This window comes from Lasiodiplodia theobromae (genome assembly GCF_012971845.1).
Source record: "Lasiodiplodia theobromae strain AM2As chromosome Unknown scaffold_37, whole genome shotgun sequence".
Taxonomy (NCBI): Eukaryota; Fungi; Ascomycota; class Dothideomycetes; order Botryosphaeriales; family Botryosphaeriaceae; genus Lasiodiplodia; species Lasiodiplodia theobromae.
The window spans coordinates 310,680-331,443 of NW_023336516.1; the positions used below are offsets into that span (position 1 = coordinate 310,680).

At 56.9% G+C, this 20,764-nt stretch overlaps 8 protein-coding genes across 8 annotated transcripts; 4 read left to right on the forward strand and 4 right to left on the reverse strand.

Annotated features, from left to right (window-relative positions):
* Positions 1 to 355: 355 nt before the first annotated feature.
* LTHEOB_10302 (Secreted protein Nis1) lies at positions 356 to 1,006 on the forward strand (the record flags this gene model as incomplete). The annotated part of the gene is made up of 2 exons (XM_035506933.1): positions 356 to 608; positions 702 to 1,006. 2 exons carry the CDS (start codon positions 356 to 358, stop codon positions 1,004 to 1,006), a joined length of 558 nt encoding a protein of 185 aa, XP_035368071.1.
* A 207-nt stretch (positions 1,007 to 1,213) lies between these two features.
* LTHEOB_10303 (uncharacterized protein) lies at positions 1,214 to 5,069 on the reverse strand (the record flags this gene model as incomplete). The annotated part of the gene is made up of 8 exons (XM_035506934.1): positions 1,214 to 1,818; positions 1,870 to 1,975; positions 2,028 to 2,286; positions 2,340 to 3,407; positions 3,721 to 4,547; positions 4,739 to 4,856; positions 4,909 to 4,977; positions 5,029 to 5,069. 8 exons carry the CDS (start codon positions 5,067 to 5,069, stop codon positions 1,214 to 1,216), a joined length of 3,093 nt encoding a protein of 1,030 aa, XP_035368072.1.
* Positions 5,070 to 5,866: 797 nt separating this feature from the next.
* Positions 5,867 to 7,722, forward strand: LTHEOB_10304 (Ncs1 nucleoside transporter family protein; the record flags this gene model as incomplete). The annotated part of the gene is made up of 4 exons (XM_035506935.1): positions 5,867 to 6,077; positions 6,133 to 6,364; positions 6,420 to 7,453; positions 7,508 to 7,722. The coding sequence occupies 4 exons, from the start codon at positions 5,867 to 5,869 to the stop codon at positions 7,720 to 7,722; spliced, it is 1,692 nt and encodes a 563-aa protein (XP_035368073.1).
* A 161-nt stretch (positions 7,723 to 7,883) lies between these two features.
* On the reverse strand, positions 7,884 to 8,696 carry LTHEOB_10305 (uncharacterized protein; the record flags this gene model as incomplete). The annotated part of the gene is made up of 1 exon (XM_035506936.1): positions 7,884 to 8,696. The coding sequence occupies one exon, from the start codon at positions 8,694 to 8,696 to the stop codon at positions 7,884 to 7,886; it is 813 nt and encodes a 270-aa protein (XP_035368074.1).
* Positions 8,697 to 10,843: 2,147 nt separating this feature from the next.
* Positions 10,844 to 12,370, forward strand: LTHEOB_10306 (uncharacterized protein; the record flags this gene model as incomplete). The annotated part of the gene is made up of 4 exons (XM_035506937.1): positions 10,844 to 11,230; positions 11,286 to 11,802; positions 11,861 to 12,227; positions 12,307 to 12,370. 4 exons carry the CDS (start codon positions 10,844 to 10,846, stop codon positions 12,368 to 12,370), a joined length of 1,335 nt encoding a protein of 444 aa, XP_035368075.1.
* A 1,351-nt stretch (positions 12,371 to 13,721) lies between these two features.
* On the reverse strand, positions 13,722 to 15,320 carry LTHEOB_10307 (Aminotransferase class-V; the record flags this gene model as incomplete). The annotated part of the gene is made up of 3 exons (XM_035506938.1): positions 13,722 to 14,409; positions 14,535 to 15,126; positions 15,230 to 15,320. The coding sequence occupies 3 exons, from the start codon at positions 15,318 to 15,320 to the stop codon at positions 13,722 to 13,724; spliced, it is 1,371 nt and encodes a 456-aa protein (XP_035368076.1).
* A 672-nt stretch (positions 15,321 to 15,992) lies between these two features.
* LTHEOB_10308 (uncharacterized protein) lies at positions 15,993 to 17,123 on the reverse strand (the record flags this gene model as incomplete). Its single annotated transcript, XM_035506939.1, has 2 exons — positions 15,993 to 16,392; positions 16,447 to 17,123. 2 exons carry the CDS (start codon positions 17,121 to 17,123, stop codon positions 15,993 to 15,995), a joined length of 1,077 nt encoding a protein of 358 aa, XP_035368077.1.
* Positions 17,124 to 18,487: 1,364 nt separating this feature from the next.
* Positions 18,488 to 20,446, forward strand: LTHEOB_10309 (Platelet glycoprotein ib alpha chain; the record flags this gene model as incomplete). Its single annotated transcript, XM_035506940.1, has 1 exon — positions 18,488 to 20,446. The coding sequence occupies one exon, from the start codon at positions 18,488 to 18,490 to the stop codon at positions 20,444 to 20,446; it is 1,959 nt and encodes a 652-aa protein (XP_035368078.1).
* Positions 20,447 to 20,764: the final 318 nt, after the last annotated feature.

Below are 20,764 nucleotides of genomic sequence, written 5' to 3' on the forward strand. Positions count from 1 at the left end.
CTTGCAGTGGCAACTGGCCTCGGGGGTGTGTGGACGGAGGGTGATCAAAGCTGGACGTGAGACTACACAGCTGTAAGAGGGCTGCGGCATAAAATCGAGGCGGTGGACGGGTGATGTGTTGAGCTACCCGGAGAGAAAGGACTGATTGCCCGCTCAGTGATCGCACCTGCCAACCGCGCCATCATGATTGCCATGGGCCTCCTCCACCCCTTCCATTCCTGGAGATCCCGCGGTCTTAAATGATGGCCAGCTTGCCAGTCAAGACTTTCCACACTCCAACGCAAGCCCATCTCAAGCCCACAGCATACAGAAGAACCCCGCTCAGCAATTATCTTTTCATTTCAGCTCATCAACAATGAAGTTCTCCACCTCCATCCTCGCCGGCCTCCTCTCCATCTCATCGATGGCCGCCGGCCACATCGTCGCCTTCGCCCTGCCCAAGCAGTTGGAGTCCGGCCAGAACTTCGCTGCCCGGCTCATCGACGACGGCAACATGAGCCGTGAACATGACATCTTCGTTACTTTCGGAGCCGTGCCCGCCGAGTACGCCCGCAAAGACATGCTCGGAGCTGCCTTTCTGGGCCAGAAGATCCTTTATCCTCCTGGAAGTAAGTCGATCTTTTCTTTCTACATTTGAAACCCCGGCGGCCGGGGCGACCTTCTATGTATATTTTATTGACCGCCAAATCCTTTGCTATCAGAACTCTCCTCCACCCACGGGCACAACATCAGCGTCCCTCTCTACGTTCCGGCCAGCTTCCCGAAGGGCAAGGCCGTCGTAAATGGCGCGCTCTTCTCCCTCCAGCACACCGACGACAGCAACTACAGTCCGTCCATCTCCTACTTGACCGCCACCGTCGACGTTACCAACGCCATGCACCTCCTGGGCGCCAGGAGCGTCATGGACGACAGGGACGACATGGACGACAGGGACGACATGGAAAACATGGACGACGATGAAGATGATGAAGATGACGACGATGTTGACGATGATGACGATGAGTAAAGGAATGGAAAACAAATGAACTCACACCACCAACCCTAAATTGTACCGTCTCATCCCTATGAAGTAACGTCAAATCAATCAAACACGTCATGGTTTCACCTTAGTACGAGCTTGCTTGGTGATTTGAATCAGTGTTTATTTCTACTTGTGTTGACGTTCATTCTACGGTTGCTTTGACCTGGTCTCTCGTGCATACTGACAACGTTCTCACTCCGAATACTCATCAATCACACTCTTCGGCTTCTCGAACCTACCGATCGGCGTATACACCAGATCATCCAAGCCGAAAGCTTTCGGTCCACCCAGCTCTATGCCTCTCTCCGTAGAAGTCCACCTGTCAGACGCAGTGATGCCCAAAACAATCACTAGCAAGCCGTAGCGGTACTCGGGCGTCCCAATCGCCTCTCCGTTCTGGGCGTCGATGCAAGAAATGAGATCAGGCACGATGGCCAGCGTCTCCTCGGAGCCGTCGTCCTTGACCTTGAACGCTGCGATATTCTCGTTCTTGAACGGGATCCTTACTGTTCCTTCGAACTCCCGCTTTCCTTCCGCCGGTCCACCATCACCGTTGAGGTCGGCAGCGGTAGCTTCTATGACGACTTCGCCGTAGACGTGGCCGTTGCGCAGCTTTCGTTCGACACCGATGATCTTGCCTTTGAAGAGAACCTTCGCAGAGCCGCTGCCACCAACTTCATCGACAATGGACTCCGCAACCGTGTCGATGCGGTTGGAGTGCCGCGCTTTGTGGACGGCGCGGCCGATGCGCCAGGCAAGCGAAATAGTATGTTCGACTACCCATCTCCTTGTTTCGGCTGCGTTCATCACGTCAGCTCCAGGTCCATTTTCAGAAGGTAGAAACTTACCGCCCGTGATCGGTCCATCGGCGCAACCGACATGCGAGCCGAGCTCGGAAAGAGCTGCGCGGAAGACTCGCTCCACCGTCTCATCGCTCGTGGCTTTGGTCATGAACTGCGAGAATTGTCAGTCGCCGACCGCAAGAATCTGTGACGCCTAAACTTACCACGACATTGCCATTTCCATCACACATGGACGATGGATAAAATACGGTCTTTCTTTCTGCAAAAACCACAGGTGTGGTCTGCCATTTCGTTGGATAAGCTCTGCCCATCCAGTCGCCGTCGACGGCAGGAATGTCCATGTTGGTGCTTGCACCGAGGATCATTCCCTGCAAGCCATTGCCACCGCCAATTTCAACTGCGATCATGTGAGTGGCTTTGTCTTTCGTAAGGTTGAACAATTCCTCCTGTGCTTCCATCATCCTGTGATGTTCAGTCAGTGATACACCGCTGCTCCTTGTCTTCAAGTAACTCACTCATCACCAGCAAGCTTCTCGATACCAACAGTCGGCGAGCCCATTCCTCCACCGCACCCGACGCGATCGTCATCCTTCAGGTCATCCGGGCTGACCACTCTGACAACAGCACCATTCTGCAACATCGAACGCAGGCGCAGCATACTCGAATAAGGACTGCCGCCTCCACCAGTACCCAGGATGTAGCACCCTGTCGAGATCCACGCCAAGTCCGTCTCAGAAATATACCATACCCTGTCCTTTACCTTCGGCCTGTAAGCTTCAAAATCAAATGCCTTCTCCTGTTCCGCCTGCTCCGTCTCCTTCACCAACTCTCCAGCAGCACTCTTTCTCTTCTCGTACTCCGCCATCAAGCCCCCATCCACAGCGTCGTCTTCAACACCATCACCATCACCCTCCACCACATCCACCCCCTCAACCCCTTCCTCCCTCCCATAATCAAACACCCCCGCCGCCCTGATGATAAACCGACTCTTATTCGCCACATACGCAAACGGCAACTCATCCGACTCCGCAATCCTGCACCCCTCCCTCCTCGCCCCGGCCCTGACCGCCTTCTCGATCGCCTCCCGCTCCAACTCCTCCTTCCACTCCTGCACGCTCTTCTTCGCCGTCGACCGCACCGTATCGACGACGGCGCTCACGCCGGCCATCGCCGCGCCCACGGCGTTCGCCACGCCCGCGTACCGCGGCTTGACGACGCGCGAGGCACCCTTGAGCGTTTCCGGCGCGATGACGGCGCCGCCGCCGACGAGCACGACGGGCAGGTCCGCCGGCGACGTCTTCATCGTGTCGACGACGGCTTCGAGCTTGCGCTGGACGACGGCGGCGAAGGCGGCCGCGTCGGCGGCGGGGATGGCGGCGCGCGTGGATGCGGTGTGCGTGGCGGGCGCGTCGGAGATTGTAAGGGTGGGGTTGCAGGCGAGCGTGTAGTCGGTCGCCGTGGGGATGGGGCCGCCGAAGGAGAGGGCTGAGGTCTGGATCGCGTAGCCGACGCTGTCGGGGCCGACGGTGAGGGGAGAGGTAGGAGAAGAGCGGCGGACGATGGAGCCGCCGCCGAGACCGATGCTGGAGTTGGAAGGGGTTAGTGGTTGGGGGGATGCGTTGGTGTGGTGGGAGATGTGTCGATAGGAGGGGGGTGTGATGATGTATCAGATGACTTCAACGTAACGGGGTTGGGAGGATGTTGAGCGGAGGAAGATAGCAAACAGAGGAAAAGAGGGTTCATTGAAGAACTCGATATCGACCTTCAAGGAGCAAAAGAAGAGGAAGAGGTATTGTGGCATGAGCAATCCCATGAAAGCGGCCACCAAGCAGCAGCCAAAATGGGCGAAAAAGGTTGTGACCAGCACAACCAGAGCAAACGACAAGTGGAACTCACCTCTTCACGTCTGGGCACGAGAAGTTCATCCTCACGCCCGCGAACTCACTGAACGCGGCAGCCTGTCTTGGGAAGCCATTGGCCAGCAGCAAACCCACGTCCGTCGTCGTACCACCGATATCAACAACCATCATTGGCTCGTCTTTATTCCCGTCATCATCTCCCACCTGCTCGATTCCGCTCTTGCCCGACACAAGGAACGCGGCACCCCGCATGCTGTTCGTCGGCCCACTGCTGAACGTTCTGATGGGCAGCCTCGCGGCCGCCTCATCGCTGAGAATAGTGCCGTCATTCTGCGTGACAAAGACCGGGCAGCGCAGGCCCAGCTTCCTCACAGGCTCGTGGAAGGAGCGGATGGTGCGCCGGGCGAAAGCCAGAATAGCAGCATTCAACACGGCGCCGTTCTCGCGCTCGAGGAAGCCCAGCTGGGGCACGACGTCGCGCGCGCACACGACATCAACAGACGGCGGCAGGCAGCGGCGTACTATCGCTGCAGCACGGGCTTCCTGGTTGCGGGCGGGGTCCTCGTCGTCGATGGGCGAGAAGACGCCGTTGACGACGACGGCGGAAATGGCGCGGGGCTGCGTAATGGCGGCGATGTCCGCGCACACAGCGGCGATTTCCTGCTCGTCGATGTCGGATATCGGGTGCCCGTCGACCTCGAGGCCGCCCTTGACCTGGGCGTGGTGGCCGAGGACTAGCGAACGCAGGTCTGCCGGCCAGTCGACGCAGGGCGGTGCGTGCTTGCCGAAGGGGCCTGAGAGGCGGATTACGGCGACGCGGGAGAGGCGGGCGGCGTCGCGCTCGACTACGGCGTTGACGAAGTGCTGAGCGTCGTTAGTGGGGGGATATGGAAAATATCTGGGATGCGATGGAACAGGGGTAGAAGAAACGGCATTGGAGCCCTGAAGCCTGTGATCAAGAAGGAAAAGACTGCTGATCGAGGAAAAACGAACAGTAATATATAACAAAGTAATCACTCTGTGGCTGAAAAAACGTGTAGATAGAAGGGAATTACCGTGGTTCCCATGGTGACGCTTGCCACCTCGTGAGGCTTGATCTCAGACTGCTCAAACATGGAAACCAGGGCATTGTTAATTCCAAGGCTTGGATTGGTCGTCGTCGGGGCTTTGTGCCTTATTGAAAATGAGTCTGGTATACCATGCCCTTGCGTGATGGGCTGTTTACCAGGCAATTATCCCCTTGTCCGGCTCTGAGGCACGTAGAGGATCGAGGATGACACCATCTGTGTTCGTCCTATGGGATCCAAAAGTTAAAAGAGCTCATGCTTTGTGAGCATTTACTGACCCTCCAACGTCAACACCAATTCTTAGTCTTTTAACGGTCATTTTGAAGCGTCTGGTTGCAGCCTTGGCGCGTGTGGTTTACCCGGAGAATCAGTTACTGCTTGGGTGAATCTCGGGCCACCTGTTGGGGGAAGGCACCGAAGGGGATTAGCAGGCGGTGTGTCTGTGATTTCAGAGGTAGTCCTGGGGCAGGTATAGGTATCAAGCGATTGTTGTCTGTTTGGAAGCAGCGGCCGGCGATGGCGATCGGGCGTGATCGGCTCCTTCTCCGCCGACCGGCGCACGCAGTTTCGTTATCACCAGGAACGCGATCCTTCGGCTATCACCGCCTAAACTTCCTGTAACCTTCTTTGTCAGTGAACGGATGGACCTTCCATGCGCCGAGTCAGCTATTGCACGAAAAACCACTGGAAGATGTGGAGGGACGACCAAGATGACGCGAACCTGGAGATAAGGCGCGCCATTGTGCCGTTTTGGAGTAGCACCAAACAGCCAGCTAATGCGATTGTGCTCTGCATGCACCCTGGCCACAAGATGCGGGCGTGAGGGTCCCCGGCTTGCGGTGAGGGGCAGCCGGCGCACCATCTGCCGTCCCGGCTCGGCTTCGCACCCATCTCCCCATGAACTGCCGATGAAACTATCGTCACAGCATGCTCTAGATAAGGACGCTGAATTCGGGGATTTAGACCGCTTGCACGTGGAGATCAGCGACGATTTCGTTTGCCACAGACCATTGTAACCCCAGCTTATCACGGCCGCTGACCATGTAAAACCCGCCCGTAACCCGACCTCTGGTCCCGGCCAGCTTTCGACGGTTCCTCTGATCAGCACTGCCCGTCATGGCGACCACCTTGCGCGTCCGCCAGCTCAAGGACAAGGTGAAGCTCCAAGGCAAGGAGGAAGAGCATGAAGAGGCCAACTCCTGGTCAAACCGGGATCTCATCCCACTACCGCCGTCTCGGAGAACCTGGGGTTGGTTCCACTACTTCGGCTACTGGACCATCAACAGCTTGAACGTCTCAAATTGGCAGAGCCCCAACACGTTTCTGAGTAAGCCTACATATCATCTGCCCTTCTACCGCTCCTCTAACCTTCGACTGCCCAGCGTACGGCTTGTCCGTCCCTCAGTCTTTGTGCGTTATCGTCGTCGGCAGGGCATTGATTTGCTTCTTCTCCACCTTGGTCGCTTGGTGTGGTCTTCGTTGGCACATTGGCTTCACAATTCAGAACAGATATACTTGGGGTCTGCGCGGAAGCTACATCCCGCTTCTTCAGCGTATCCTTCTGAACTTCATATGGTGTGCTGTCCAATGCTGGAACGGAGGCAGACTGACTGCGTAAGTAAACCCTTCGGAGGATTGCCTTGCAACCATGAAACTGACGAGTAGCAAGTGTCTGTATCACTGCCATTTGGCCCTCTTTTGCTACCATGCATAACACCCTACCCGCGTCCATGCCTACAACTACTTACCAGTTCGTCGGCTTCATCGTATTTTGGTGCCTCTCGTTCCCCTTCCTTCTCGTGCGCCCAGAGCGCTTCAAGCTTCCTTTCCAGATCACTTCCATTTACTGCGGTCTTGGAATGATTTGCATGCTTATCTGGTCTCTGGCTGCCGCTAAGGGCGTCGGTCCGCTCTGGAGCCAAGGACAGACAATCCCCTCCACCTCATCCTGGAATACTTCATGGCTCATGATGAGAGGTATCAACCAGATGATTGGAGGCATTGCTGCTGGAATCACCAACGGCTCCGACTTCTCCCGCTATGCTCGCGGCCCGAAGCACTACATCGCCGGCACCATCATGTCCGCCTGGATCACCGGTACGCTCGTCAGTCTCGTCGGCCTTGTCGTCACGAGTGCCTGTCAGAAGCTCTACGGTGAGGTCTTTTGGAACCCTCCGGATCTGCTCATGCGCATGATGGACTCCGGCCAAGGATCCAGCAAAGCTCGCGCTGGTGTCTTCTTCCTCGCGGCAGGATTCGCGTTGACTGGCATGTTTGAGAACGTGTGCGGCAACGCAGTGGCTGGCGGCATTGACCTGGCGGGCCTGTTCCCGCGCTACATTGATATCCGCCGTGGAGCCCTCATCACATTCATCGCTGTCTGGATCGTACAGCCGTGGCAGCTGATCAACAAGGCCGCCACCTTCGTCTCCGTCCTCAGTTCTTTCGCCGTTTTCCTTTCTCCCATCATGGGCGTCATGGTCTGCGACTTCTACATCCTTCGCCGCGGCCGCATCAAGCTTAGCCACTTGTACCGCACGCACGACACCGATTACTGGTTCACCAAGGGGTTCAACTGGCGCGTGATTCCGTGCTGGCTGGCTGGTTGGGCCCCCACTATCGGTGGTCTGATAGTTACCGTCCAGGAGAAGGAGGATGCGCCGAAGGCTCTGTACGAATTGTACTACATGGCATTCCTAGTTGGTGGGTCTACTTTGTTGGTTTTATTTTTGACTAGCTTGCTAACTGCTTCTCCAGGCTTCTTCGTCAGTGGTACTCTGTTCTTCCTCCTGAACAAGATCTTCCCTTACGGCGGATATGGCGAATACGATCAGGTGGATGTTTATGGCACCTTCACGTCAAAGGAAGCCGCTGCATTGAATATCATTCCTACAACCGCAGTGGAAGAGATTCAAGGATACAGTCCACAAGTGGAGAAGGAACCACAGGAGACAGTTACGAGTAAAGAGTGAATTACAAGTAAAGGGCGGTCCGAGAGAAACTATCCGCAGATTGTCTGAAGGATAACGACGTTTAATGGCTTAATGTTTGAGATCAACTTTCTCCTACCTCACAAAAATTAGAAGAATCAGACGTATTTAACTTCAATGTCTCTGTTCGAGCTTTCCATCAGTTACTCTTCCCCAAACAGCCTCCCTACTGCCCGGAATGCCACCTCCCTCGGAACAACCACCTCGACCGTTCCGCCAACCACACCCTCTACCATCCTTTTATGCTCCAAAGTATACCCCATACAATCCAAATACACTAGCACTCTCCCCGTCTCGCTCCCAGCAAGCCCTCTCATCCATTCCGCCACCTTCATGACCTCCCCAGTACTCGCATCCCCATACGGCGTCGCCGCGGCCGCCCCAAGCACTTCACACCCGCCCACGCCCTCCCACCGGCCCCGCGCCGCCTGCACCTGCCGCTCCTCCGGGCTCACGAGCACCAGCTTCCAAGCACCTTTTCTCCCTTCCCCCTTCTCCTCCATAAACCGCCTCACCGCATCCTGCGGCACGACGACCGGCACGCCCAAGTCCGCCCCAAACGCCGGCACATCGCCCGTGCAGAGCAGCAAGATCGCGTCGACAGCCTCGTCATCACCTTCCTTTGCCCCCTCAGCGCCTTTTTTTCTAGCCGCGACAGCAGCGGCGGCAACGCGCCTCACACACGCTTCGATCAGCGGCTCCAGCCGCGCAGCGTCCATCTTGACCTCGGTGCCGTCGCGCATGCGCGAGACGAGCACTTGTCTACCTGCATCTTTTTCGCTGGGTAGGGGCGCCAGTTGGGCGCGGACGTCGGCGAGGGAGAGGGCGTCGAGGGCGCCGTGTTGGACTAGGCGCGTGCGTGGGGGGAGGAGCGAGGGGAGGTCGGGCGCGTAGTCGTGGCGGGGGGATTGGCCGATTGTGATGAGGGCGAGGGTGTGGGTGGTTGGTGGTGGCATTTTTTTTTTTAATTGTCTTTTTTTTGTCTGGGGTTATGTTGGTATGCGGGGGTTTGGTTTGGGGGTTCGGGTGGGGTTTTTTGGTTCGTTTCTTCGTTTTGGGTTTTTCTTTTCTTTTTTTTGATATAGCTGAGGTCCAAGTGGGTTTTAGTCTAGGGTCAAGCTGAAAGTTTATGTGGTGCAACAACTGTGAGAATTCACCAGATATGAACCTTCTACAGGCTTCGGGATCGGAGTGGAGATGCCGAGGGCTGCAAGAGCGGGGATAAAGACACCTGATCCGAGAGTCCCTGACAATTGTCTGAGTCTGCTATTGGCGCATTCTTCCCTGCTGCGTAGAATGAGACAGGCGGGGAGTCTCATGTAGCTTCGGCGAGTTTTGAGACGGCGCGAGTGATGAAGTTGATAAGCACAGTCTCACGAGATGTTTCACTTGAGGTGAAAGCTATCGTGGAATACGCTCGCAGCACTTCTTGGGGATTCCCCTGGCCGCTTTTGATGAATCAACTTTCGTTCCTCATGAAGCTCCGGTTGGACTAGCCCTCGTTTCCGATGCAGGTCTCATAGTCTACGAAGCATTGCCAATACACGGCCTCCTTGTTGACCATTGTATTGTACAGAGTGTAGTCATTACCTACGGTCCACGCCGTGTGTGAGGTTTATCGACAGCGTTCAATCAGCGGATTTTACACGAGTGAATGAAGTCAGTTCAGAGGAGTTGGTATAACTCACGATGCCCCAGAAGGGCATGTGCACAGGTTTCCCCCGCAACTGTTCTTTTTCGTGTGCAAAGGCAGGCCCAAAATCAGTTGCATTGCCATCTGTCTTCTCCCAAGAAGAATCCAACAGTTACTCCGGCAACAGTGGGAGTAAAAAGTATTGAAAAGAGTATACGGCTCCTCATTGCTGTAGAGAGGAGCACTCTGCAAGAACATTCCAGGTTAACGAGGATTGATGCTGACAGGAAAAGATTTATTGAACCGGAAAGTATACATTGGAAACACCGAGTCTGGGTCCATAGCCCCGAAGGATCATGCTGGGTGCACAAACAGATTGGTATAAAAGCAAGGAAGTGCCGTGAGACATGTGCTCTCGGAAGCTCGGGCTGTGGGGCGGAGTTGATCACCGACACCAATGGATTTGGGGGCCAGAAATATATAAACTTCAATCGTCCCGGACGAAGCTTCGATACAACGCGTACTAAGCTCTTTAGCAGCGACACCGAGGACCAATGATGCGGAAGCCGAAAGACTGAAAGGGAAAAGGTAAGCGACTAAACGAAACCCTCGCAATGAACCTGTTAACGATGTCGCTAGGGCATTTCAACGCTGTTGACGGCGAGATGGGGAAGGAACGGTTTCTGTTTCGTGCGTCATCGGTGCCTGGCAGATCGCTTATCTTATCGCGCCTCCTGCGCGCGTCCCCTGTGTTGAGCGGCCAAGCTGTGGCACAGGCCGCTTCAAGCCACGCGGGAAAGGGGTCGACGTTAAGCTGGCGGCTGCGGTTGGCTGCACGGCGTTTGCAAGCATCGAAAGAGAGCCGCCGACGTCGTTCCGCCCTTGCACCTGCCGCTGCACGCCTCGCGACTCACGTCAAGACGATATCGCCACGTTTCTCCCATTCGCCTCTCCGCCTCGCTTGATGGCGAGCATGGTAGCGAGCACGACCCGGCGGGCGCATCCCGCGGCCGGGCCTTTCGATAGTGCCTACCCCTGCGGAGGCTTAGGCTACGCCCTGCAGAATTCCAAGCATTTCCGTCTCCGCCGTTTCCCGCCTCGCGCAGGTTGCAAACGAAACACGATTTTCCGGGCGCAGGGCCGCAGGGCCGGGGCGAGATGAAAAGCGGCACAACGGAGAGCTCCTGATGAGGATGGCCAGCCCTTGCGACACCAGAACCCTGCCCCAAGTGCTGAGTTGAGCAGCGATCCGCCCCAGGCGATCAACCCGCGAAACAACCAAACCTGCACTGATCAGGCCCGCTGCCTGCCACTGCCACCGCCAGCGTGACCCCCGACCGCCCTGGCGCGTTTCAAGCCCCAAAGCCCTCTACCCTCCACCTCTCGTCGTTCTTTCACGACACTGCAACCCTTACCTTCTCCGTCGCTCTGGCAGCGGCGACGCCCACAATGATAACCACCTTCCATCGCATGCTGCTGGCCTCCGCGTTCTGCGTCTTCTTCACGCTGTTCCTGCTCCGCTTCTCCCTGCAGGTCGAGGACGCCGTCCCCCAGCTCCCCGAGACCGAAGAGGAGCTGTTCCCCTTCGACATCTACAACAACCAGTCCGTCGCCATCCCGCTCGCCTCCATCTTCGAAGAGCCGCCCACCCCCGAAGGCTGGCGCTTCCACCCTGCTCGCGACGCCCGCAACTACGGCCTCAACGAGGAGCAGTGCGACTGGACCTTCCCCAATCTGTGGATCGAGCTCGAGAATGCCGCCAGAGTTCGCCGAAACAAGGGCAATGTCACCAAGGAGGACCTGGACATCACCTGGCGCGATGACGCTATCACGCGATGCATGATCTACGACCATCAGGTATGCGCTTGCCACTGCGCACTGCTCGCAGAGCTCCGATCTGACCGTGCTGCAGCTCTACATCCTCGAGACGAGGGGCACCACCCACCGCCGCGACTACCGCGAACGCACCCTTGCAGTCCTCCACAACATGCACCGTGCCATTACCTCCTACAACGGCCCGCTGCCCAACATCGAGTTCGCCTTCTCCGTCGACGACTGGGTCTACAGCGACATCAAGAAGGACTACGATCACATCATCTGGGGCTTCACTCGGGACCCGGAGTGGGAGGACGTGTGGTTGATGCCTGATTTCGGATACTGGTCGTGGCCCACAGACCCTGTCGGTGCTTACCAGGATGTGCGGAATCAGATGGGTGTGCGTGAGAAGGCGCAGGCTTTCAGCGAGAAGAGGCCAAAGGTTGTGTGGAGAGGTGCAGCTATGACGGATCAGCGTAAGCAGCTGATTAAGCAGTGGGGCAATAAGCCGTGGAGCGACATCGTGGCGCTGGACTGGAGTGATCCGGATGTCGAGGAGAAATTCGTCATCATGCCGGACCACTGCCAGTGGCAGTATGTGCTGCACACTGAAGGTTGGTCATCCACTTGGGCGCGCGGATTTTGAACCAAGAAAACTAACCTTGTCTTTAGGCCGATCCTACTCTGGTCGCCTCAAATACCTCCAGAACTGTCACAGTGTGCCTATCATCCCCAAAATGCATTGGATTGAGCCGCACCACAAGCTTCTCATCGACCAAGGCCCGGCCATGAACTACATCCCCGTCAAGTTCGATTTCTCAGACCTCGGCGAGAAGGTCGAGTACTACTTGGAACACCCTGAAGAGGCCGAGCGCATCGCCGACAACAATGTCGCCATGTTCCGCGATAAATATCTTACGCCTGCCGCCCAAGCCTGCTACTGGCGCAAGCTCTTCCGTATGTGGAGAGACGTCAGTTTTGAGCCTGAGCTTTCTGAAGGCTACGGAAAGCCACGCGGCATTCCGTTTGAAACTTATGCGTAAGCTTACCTCTCCAACCCTTACATCATTGGCTAGGGTTCTACTTGTTTGATAAGCTTATGCTAATTTGCGTGGTAGCTTGCTTGACATTTACGACTCGAATCCCTGGAGGGATACCGAGCCTGACACAACATCAAAGTAAGATGGACAAACTCCATAAACTTTGCACCTTGTCATTCGGCATACGCCAGTAAGAATAGTTACTCGAGGGTCAATGTCGTCCCACGCAGCCTTACATCCGTTGGATTGTCTCAGGTGTCGACACCGTTTCGAACATACATCCAGCAGCATGGAAGTTATCACCAAGTTCTGGAAGTTAGATCCTGCTGAGCGGACGACCATGGGCTCCAACGCCCTCTACTCGATATCATCTCTCACGGGTGTGGTCGACTTTACGAATAGCGAGCCTAATGAAGCATTCAGGCGACCATGGCGTGTATTTTCGACCTCAATCCTGGTCGTTGGATTTGTAATGTTTCTAGAAGGGCAATTGGATGCATCAAGGCGTTTTCTGTTTCATCGGTTGGATCGTTCACGTTTTTGGCTTTGTTTTTGGAGGGTGTCCGCGGTTGATACCCATTACTCATCGCCTTTGCATACTCTATTGGCTATACAGGCGACCATTAGACGAACTACAGACCGAAAAAGAAGAGAAGCCTCAGGCATGTACGATCAAAGAAGTTTATCACCGTGCGCATTTGATTTCTGCCCTGAACCAGAAATTGGGGTTGGGTAGGGACGGGTAGTCTGGTCACCTTTCAGTTGGGAAGGTAGGGCTAGGGCGAAGGTTTAGGACATCGAATCTTATAGTTTTGCAACTCATGATCCCCTTATCGAGCCGAGCCGTTTGGTCTGAGTTCTGTCCTAGTCTGGGGCTTATCGACCTATCACTTATCAAGGTTTTTCAGACCGTGGGGGAGAAAGTAAGACATCAACAGTCAGCACGGATATCCATCAGCCAATAAGAAAGGAGACTCGGAAGGCAACTACATGCGGAACACAATCGGTGCATACACAATTCAAAAGGTCACGGCGGCTATTTGTGGGTAGCATTAAGCGGGGAGGATACCCAAGGCACGCAATGAGTCCCTGGACTGCACGCCATACATTCAAAACTGCCCCACTCTAACGTGGGCTACTAAACATCTTATCTACTCTCAGATATCTTGCAATCAACTTACGTACCTAGGCAATTGAAGTCTTCGTTGACCCATCTAGATGATTGCGGAACCAACATTTAGGTCTAGGCGTCTGCTTCCACGGCCTGCCTAGTAAGAGTGCAATATGCGAAAGGTAAATCTTCCGGAAACCATTTTGAACATTACCAGACATCCATGTCTTATCTCTGTCCTTCGTACGCTCTAAATAATGTGCTACTGCGCTCTCAGATTTGACTCCATCTCCACCACTCTCTTCCCCTCCCTTTCTCATCGCTTCTTTGAACTACTTCAACCACCCTACCCATCCGTCTAAACAACCCACTCTCGGCCCGTCTAATCCATCCACTCCCCCCGCTCCGCCCTCTCGCAAACCTTCTTGAGCACGCCAGCCGCCCACTCAAAGTCGGCCATCTCCAAATACACCATAGCGCTCAAGCGCGCCCACCACCCGCCGCCGTACTCGATCAGCGCCTGGAAGCCGCCGTAATCTTTCACCATGGTGCGAGCGGCCCAGTTCTTGACGAGCGCGGGCACCTCTGCCTTGGCGATGGCCCTCTTGCCCTCGCGCTCGCGCTGTGGCGCCGCGGCGGCCGCCGCCTCCTCGCACACGGCCAGCGCGAGCGGCAGGCGCACGTTGGCGAAGAAGCAGCGGCCCATGGTGCGCGTGGCGTTGTCGAGCACCTCGGTGCCGAGCAGCGCCGCCACGCGCGCGCCGCCGTCGCGCGCCAGCGTCTCGCAGTAGGTGCGGATGGCGGCTTCGCCGCCCAGCGACTGCCGGTAGGCCAGCGCGGCGCTGACGCAGAGGAGCGGCGAGTTGTCGAGCGTGGCGGTGAAGGCGAAGTTGCCTTCGAAGGCGGATTCGCCGGATGGCGGGAGAGGGTTGATGTAGGGTTCTTCCCCGGCTGCGTCCGGGTCCGGGAGGGGTACGAAGCCGTGGGAGGTGGGGAGGGTGGAGCGCATGAGGTGTTGGTTGCGCACGGGGACGTAGAAGACGGCGCTGGGGCGGGGGGTGAAGAGCCATCTGGGAGAGGGGGGTTAGTGGTGATACGAGGGGTGGGATTTGTGATTGAAGAGGTGGGTTGAGAACAAAGTACGGAGGCCTTCCGCATATCGAATGGGACGAAAGGGTGAATTGGATATACTCACTTGTGGCAATTGCTCACGAAGAAATCAGGATCCAATTCGCTAAGGTTCAGATCAACCTGTCCGACGCCGTGGGCGCCATCGACCAGACTCAGCACCCCGAGCTCACGACAAGCCTGGGTCAGCTTCTCGAACGGAAATCTGACGCCGGGCATGGACACAACGGTGTCGAAGATGGCGACCTTGACCTTACGGCCGGCCTTGGTCTCGGCGGCGACAACATCACGGAAGCGGCCCACCAGGTCGTCGTCCTCGACCGGGAAGGTGTACTCGACGCGGGCGGCGCGGGCGGGCGTCGTCTCGCATATGTACCTGACCGTGTTCTCGCAGGCGCCGTAGATGGTGGCGAAGTAGACGATGACCTCGCCGTCGGCGAAGACAAGGTTGCGCAGCACCGTGTTGACGCCCGTCGTCGCGTTCGGCACGAAGACGACGGCCTCGACCGGCGCGTGCAGGTACTCGGCCATCAGCGCCCGCGACTTGCGCAGCTCCACCGGGTAGTCGTACCGGATGAACTGGTCCGGCCGCGCCTCCACCCGCGACTGCCACCGCCGGATCTCGTCTTGCACCGGCTTGGGATAGGTGCCGAATGAGCCTGTGCATCACGAGTTATCATCTCGAGCTTGCAGCTAGGAGGTTGGGGTGATGAGGGAGTGCGGGGTTGAACGTCTCTGGAGACTCGTCCTTTATTTACTGACCATGGTTGATGTTGATGTAGTCGTCATCGAAGAGAAAGTCCTTGCGCAGCTTGCGGCCGAATGGCGACGGATTGGTGGCGACTTCACCCATTGCGGAATGTTGAGAGCAATTGACGTTGATACAGCGGGGTATTCGATTACGCGTTCAGGAAGCTCCGCGGCAGTGATGGAGCAATTGTCGAATGACGTCAACTACTATCCCTTGCAATGGAAGTACTGGTCAATGGATGCAATTGAAGACGTTGCGATCATGCGAGGAATTTATATAGAGAATGGGGATGACTCCAACACTCCGTTCGTGAGTCAATGAAGGATTCCAGTACAGAGCCGAGATGTGGAACTTGTCAATGGCGGGGGCCGGCATAGGGCGCGTCTGACGCCGATAGCTCGCGGCTCTTATCCCGATGACAACCGACTCTAGATAAGACCTTAGCATTCTGAGTTATCGCCGGGGATGGAATTTTGGCCTTTTATTTTTTTTCATGGTAACTGATTTTTGGTTTTGAATAGCCCTCCGGCTACGCACGCATGCCTAACACGCCGTCTCTGCATTACAGTCGTAAACCAAACCTCCGAGATCCTGCATAAGCCGTCGAGTCCTTCTCCCGACGCAAGAATTAACTACATGGAAACCAAATTTCAAGAATCGAAAGCGATATAGAGACACCGCCAGGGTATTCTTCTTTTTGCAGGGAAAATGCGATCGCTCAAAACTCCGTGAAAATGATGCGCTCAAACGACTGTCCAAGAACCGTACCCCCATCTAGATGCGGGCTTGGTTCATCTCCTTGTTTACGTTGACTCTCCGCCTGTACTGGTCCCTGAATCTTATCCTGCCAAGAGTTCCCCATCCAACGACACCGAAGAAGGCGACAGTCCAGACCAAGGTAATAATCAGACCCGTAGGGAAAAGCAGGTTGATGGGCAGTGTCAGACCAGGCACTTCCAACGGAGCCAAGCGATAGCCCGGAATGAGGAAAGACACGGCATTGGCGACGTTGGAGGCGGATACGTCCGAGGCAGATGTTGTGCCCTTCTTGGAGAAGACACCGTTAAGGAATGATGCCTTGGTGGCTGAGAGTTCGGTGGAAAGAGGAGACATGTCCTGAGGGGACCGCGCAGTAAGCTTGACCGATGGCACAAGCAGGTTTTGCATTTCCGGGCTGCAAGGATATTAGTCGCAGGCTCGCGTGAAGTTTCCTGGAGCTTTCACTTACGCTGATTGGGCGCTGTCCAAGGTGTCCTGGTCGACTTGTCCAACATACATGAGCACCTTGATCGCCTGCGGGCCGCTTGGCTCTGATTGACGACGAGCAAGGTCGTTGACTTCGATCTCGCGTAGTTTGATGGGCGGCCATGCCAGGGTCGAATCCAGATCGCGTTTCGAAGCAGGGTCCGAGGTGTTGGAAGCTTGCACAGTGGCGCTCTGGTACGACAGCGTCATGCTGATATCTGCCGCCGTCACACCCGTCCACGGATCGAAGGGCGGTGTCATGTTGTACATGCGGAGCTCGGCCTGGAAAACACCAGTCTGGTTGTTGAAGAATGGAATGTTGTAGCAGACAGCCAGACCGCTCGGGTTGTCGGGCTTCGCGGCCAGCCTGATCATGGCAGCGTCGCATGATGTCTTGGTCTGCGAGTCCCATTCATCGGGGTCGACGGTGCCATTGGAGGCAGGAGTTGTGGAAATGCTGCTTGGGTCGGAGGTTGCTTCACTTTGGCGGGCCTCGAGCTCGTTGAAAAACTCGTGGGCCTGCCTCATCATCGTATCCTCGAAACTGGGCGCACGACGATGGAGCGCATGAAGGAACTGGCCTGATAGGCCCTTTGCGTTGACATCAGCGGCTTGTGCGATTACTAGGAGGCTAGCGACGAGGCTCGAAGAAGGCCGCATGTTGGACTGTCCAGCAGCTTGACTGGATGGGATTACGGGATGGAATGGAGAAAGAGAAATGAGCGTGGATGTGGTGTATTACAAGGAACGAGGAAACAACAAAAGGCTGTCCAGCAGCTTACCGGTCTGAGGGCGGGAGAGAAGGAGAAGAGGTGGCGAGGATGTTAGGATGGAGAGACGGAGCCAAGATGAAGCCGCATGAAAGCATAACAATAGCAGGACGGAGGCCAGGCGAGATCAAACTGTCATGAGAGAAACTCAAGACACAGGAGCCATCATGGCGTGACTAGCGCCGTCGAGGGAGCTTGGTGGAGGAGCAGTTGACACTCGAGCTGCGACGCGGTGCGGACGAGATGTCGATGCGAGGGGGCGCTGCGCTGATCCAGTTAAGCTTCGGCCTGTGCCGGGCAACCGTCTTGTGGGTTTTGGCCAAAATTAGACGCAGGCCAGTGGCAGGTCGAGGACGAAGCAGCACCGAAGCGCTGGCTGCGACAGATTGTGGTCTCGGCGGCGACGCGAGCCAATGGCAGCGCGGGTGCGGGGCGCGGTGAGGAGCGCCAACGAGCTTCAGCACTGTCGCATCCCTGCTTCGACGGCAATGCAGGCCGCTGGGTGGCTGCGGGCGCGATGCCCCAGCGGCTGCGGCTCAACGACGGCCTCGTGGCGCCGCTGGCGGCGGTGTCCAGGATGTTATCGAGCCGCCAACGCCCGCGTGCCTGGCCAGCGTGGGGTGTCCTCGAAGTAAGCTGCTGGACTGAGCGCCTCGAACCCCACCCCTGCTTCCGCCGCCCACCGCACACCCTCTCCGCACGCCTGTGCTGCACCACTCCGCCATCCACAGCACGCTGCGACTGCAACTCGCACGCACGCGATCAGCTGAGCGCGGCGCTGCGCACATTTGCGATCGCTCGGCTGGTCGTCGTGCTGAGCGGCGAGTTCGCGTGAGCCACGTAACAATGCATGTCGGGTCGCAAGTCGTGCCCATCGCGTCCTCGCCCAACTCGCCGCCCAAGCGCAACGCTGCAGACAGCCAGCTGCCAGCGCATCGCTCCGGCCAGGCGCAATCAGCATAGTTCGCCCCGGGCCGAGCGCCGCCCAGCCAGTACAACTACATCTTCACGGCGCCCAACTCCTCACGCGCGCCCTCCCCTCCTCCCCTCCCGTCATGTTTTCTGCCTTTGTTGCACCCGCGCTGTGAGCGGCGTCCGTAGTGTGCCCGTCTTTCCGCGACGCTCTTGCTCGGCCGTGTCTCCGTCCAGTCTCGCTTCCGTCCTCGTCCAATCATGCAAGCTTCACCTTTTCTCGCCGGCTGGTCGGCTTCGGCCGCGCCTTCCGCCTCGAAGCATCCTTTTCTGCATCAGACAATGTCTGTCTCGAATTTCCGCGACGACCGCCCGTGGGACTGGCCTGCTCGATCGCCGCCCTCGCCGAGCGCCTCGTCCTCGTCCTCGGCCAGCCGCAGCATGACCCCCACCAGCAACAACCCGTGGGCCAGCAGCGTCAGCGTCGTCTTGCCCGACAGTGTGAGCTCCGCGGGCTCACCGCCGCCGAGGATCCTGCCGTGCCCGACGCCGCCGTCTCTGAGCTGCAGCGTCACGCCCACAGCCAGCCGCTGTGCCACTCCAGTTGCCCCCCAGCCGCTGAGTGGTGCGAAGCCTGCATTCATCACCATGAGCTCGCCCGCGCCTCCCTCTCCCACGGACGACACGAAGAAGAAGTCTTTGGATCTTGTACCCGCTCCCACCCCTACCCCCAACCCTTTCCGGGAAAGCAGCATTGGTGTCAGTCTTGCTCCTCTCTTCAACGCCACCATCACCCCGGCCTTGGAGAAGCAGTATGTCCACCGGGAGTCGCCCACGCTCATAAGCCGCCAGGGCTGGGAGCGAACCACCGGCCAGCGTGCCTACACGTGGGCTTTGGGCAATTCCAAGACGGCTCTGTTGTTCTTGATGTGCGATGATATCGCTGCCTGGAGACGCGCTAGCTTCTACTGGCTAGAGGACACCAAGCTCCCCTTCCAGGAGGCCGATTTGGAAGGAATCGCTACTAATCCGAAGAAGGTTGTTGAGAACCAGTGGCGCGTCTTGACTCGAGAGCTTCCGCAGAATGGCCAGCATACGGACTTCAACCCGCGTGACATCGTTCCCCTGAAGCAAGTCGGCGTCTTCTCCCACTCCGGAACAGAGAAGAAGACGGTTGACAAGGTACGCTGGATGGGCGATGACAACGGCCGAGTCTTTGTTCGGAAATGCTTCACATTCGAGCGCCACGCCGAGAAGCTTGGTCTGCTCAGCCAGATTCAGAAGCTCAAGACTCTGGAGCACCCGAACGTCGCCAAAATTCTGTGCTCCTATTCCCAGAGCGCTACCATCGGCATCGTGACCATGCAAGCACAAATCACGTTGGAAGAGTACTTGCGCCATCCAATGGCGGCAACCCGGCCTGGTCTTCTGTTGACGTGGATCAATGATCTCACGCAGGCCCTCGCTTACATCCACAGCATGGACATGATGCACCAAGCGATTCGACCCAACAAGATTCTTTTGGACGGAGCCAAGATCGTTTTCTCTACGTTCGGCATTTCGACCGACGGGGTGAGCATCTCGCCCCGTGGGTCGCCGCGTAGCTACTCTGGTGCGGGCCCATCCCTACCAACTAACAATAGCATGAGACCGCTGAGCGAAGCGGCATACATTTATGCTGCTCCAGAGGTCGCGGCGCGTCATGGCCAAGGCCATCGCTACCGCACCTCTGCCGACATTTTTAGTCTGGGCTGTGTCTTTTTGGAGATGTTGACTGTTGCGAAGGGCCAGACGGTGTCCAACCTCCGTGGCTATCGTTCCCAGTTTAGCCGCGACCAATCATTCCATGCGAACCTAGATCGCGTCACGTCCTGGCGCAAACTGCTTTGCGGGCTCAGTAGTGGGCACCGTGATAGCCGGATCAACTCCGGCGTCACCAACGGCAACCATCCCCTCAAGGGCTCCGGCGCTATCGGCACGGTAGAGAGCCGCAAAGAGGACGAAGCGGCCGAGTATCAAGCGCTGGAGTGTGTTGGCGCCATGATGAATGCTGAGAGCGCCAGGCGACCCAAGATGCGACGGCTAGCCCCCGCTATGCAGCGATTGGATGAGACGCGAACAATGCGAAGGAGGCGCAGCTTTGATGCTGGCGACGCCGCCCACGTGCCTTCCACTGCCCCTGCTCCCATTGCGGCTTCCATTGCGCCGGCCGGAGGCGCGGGTTTGGACAGCATTCGAAGGCGCTGGGGCTCGACTGCGGAGAAGGGGATTGTCACTGAGGGAAGTCTGATCAGCTTCTGAAACGGAGCTGGCATGCGGTCCTCAGCTACACGACTCTTTGACTCGGCTCGTTCACCCCCATTGCGTATTTGATTCATGTTCTTATTCTTACTAAACCACAGATCTTCGCAACAATCCTTCCCTCGACCACACGACACGAGCTACGCAAGATGCAGATCGCTTCATTTGACTTTTTTTTCACGTTTATTTTGACGCATACACACTAGCGTACGTACATGGCGAACTAGCATGCAGCATGCAGCGCGGCATTTCTAGCATAGGTGCTTCCTTTAGATTACCTTGGGTCGGCCCATCTGTTTGATACCCCTGCTAATTTTC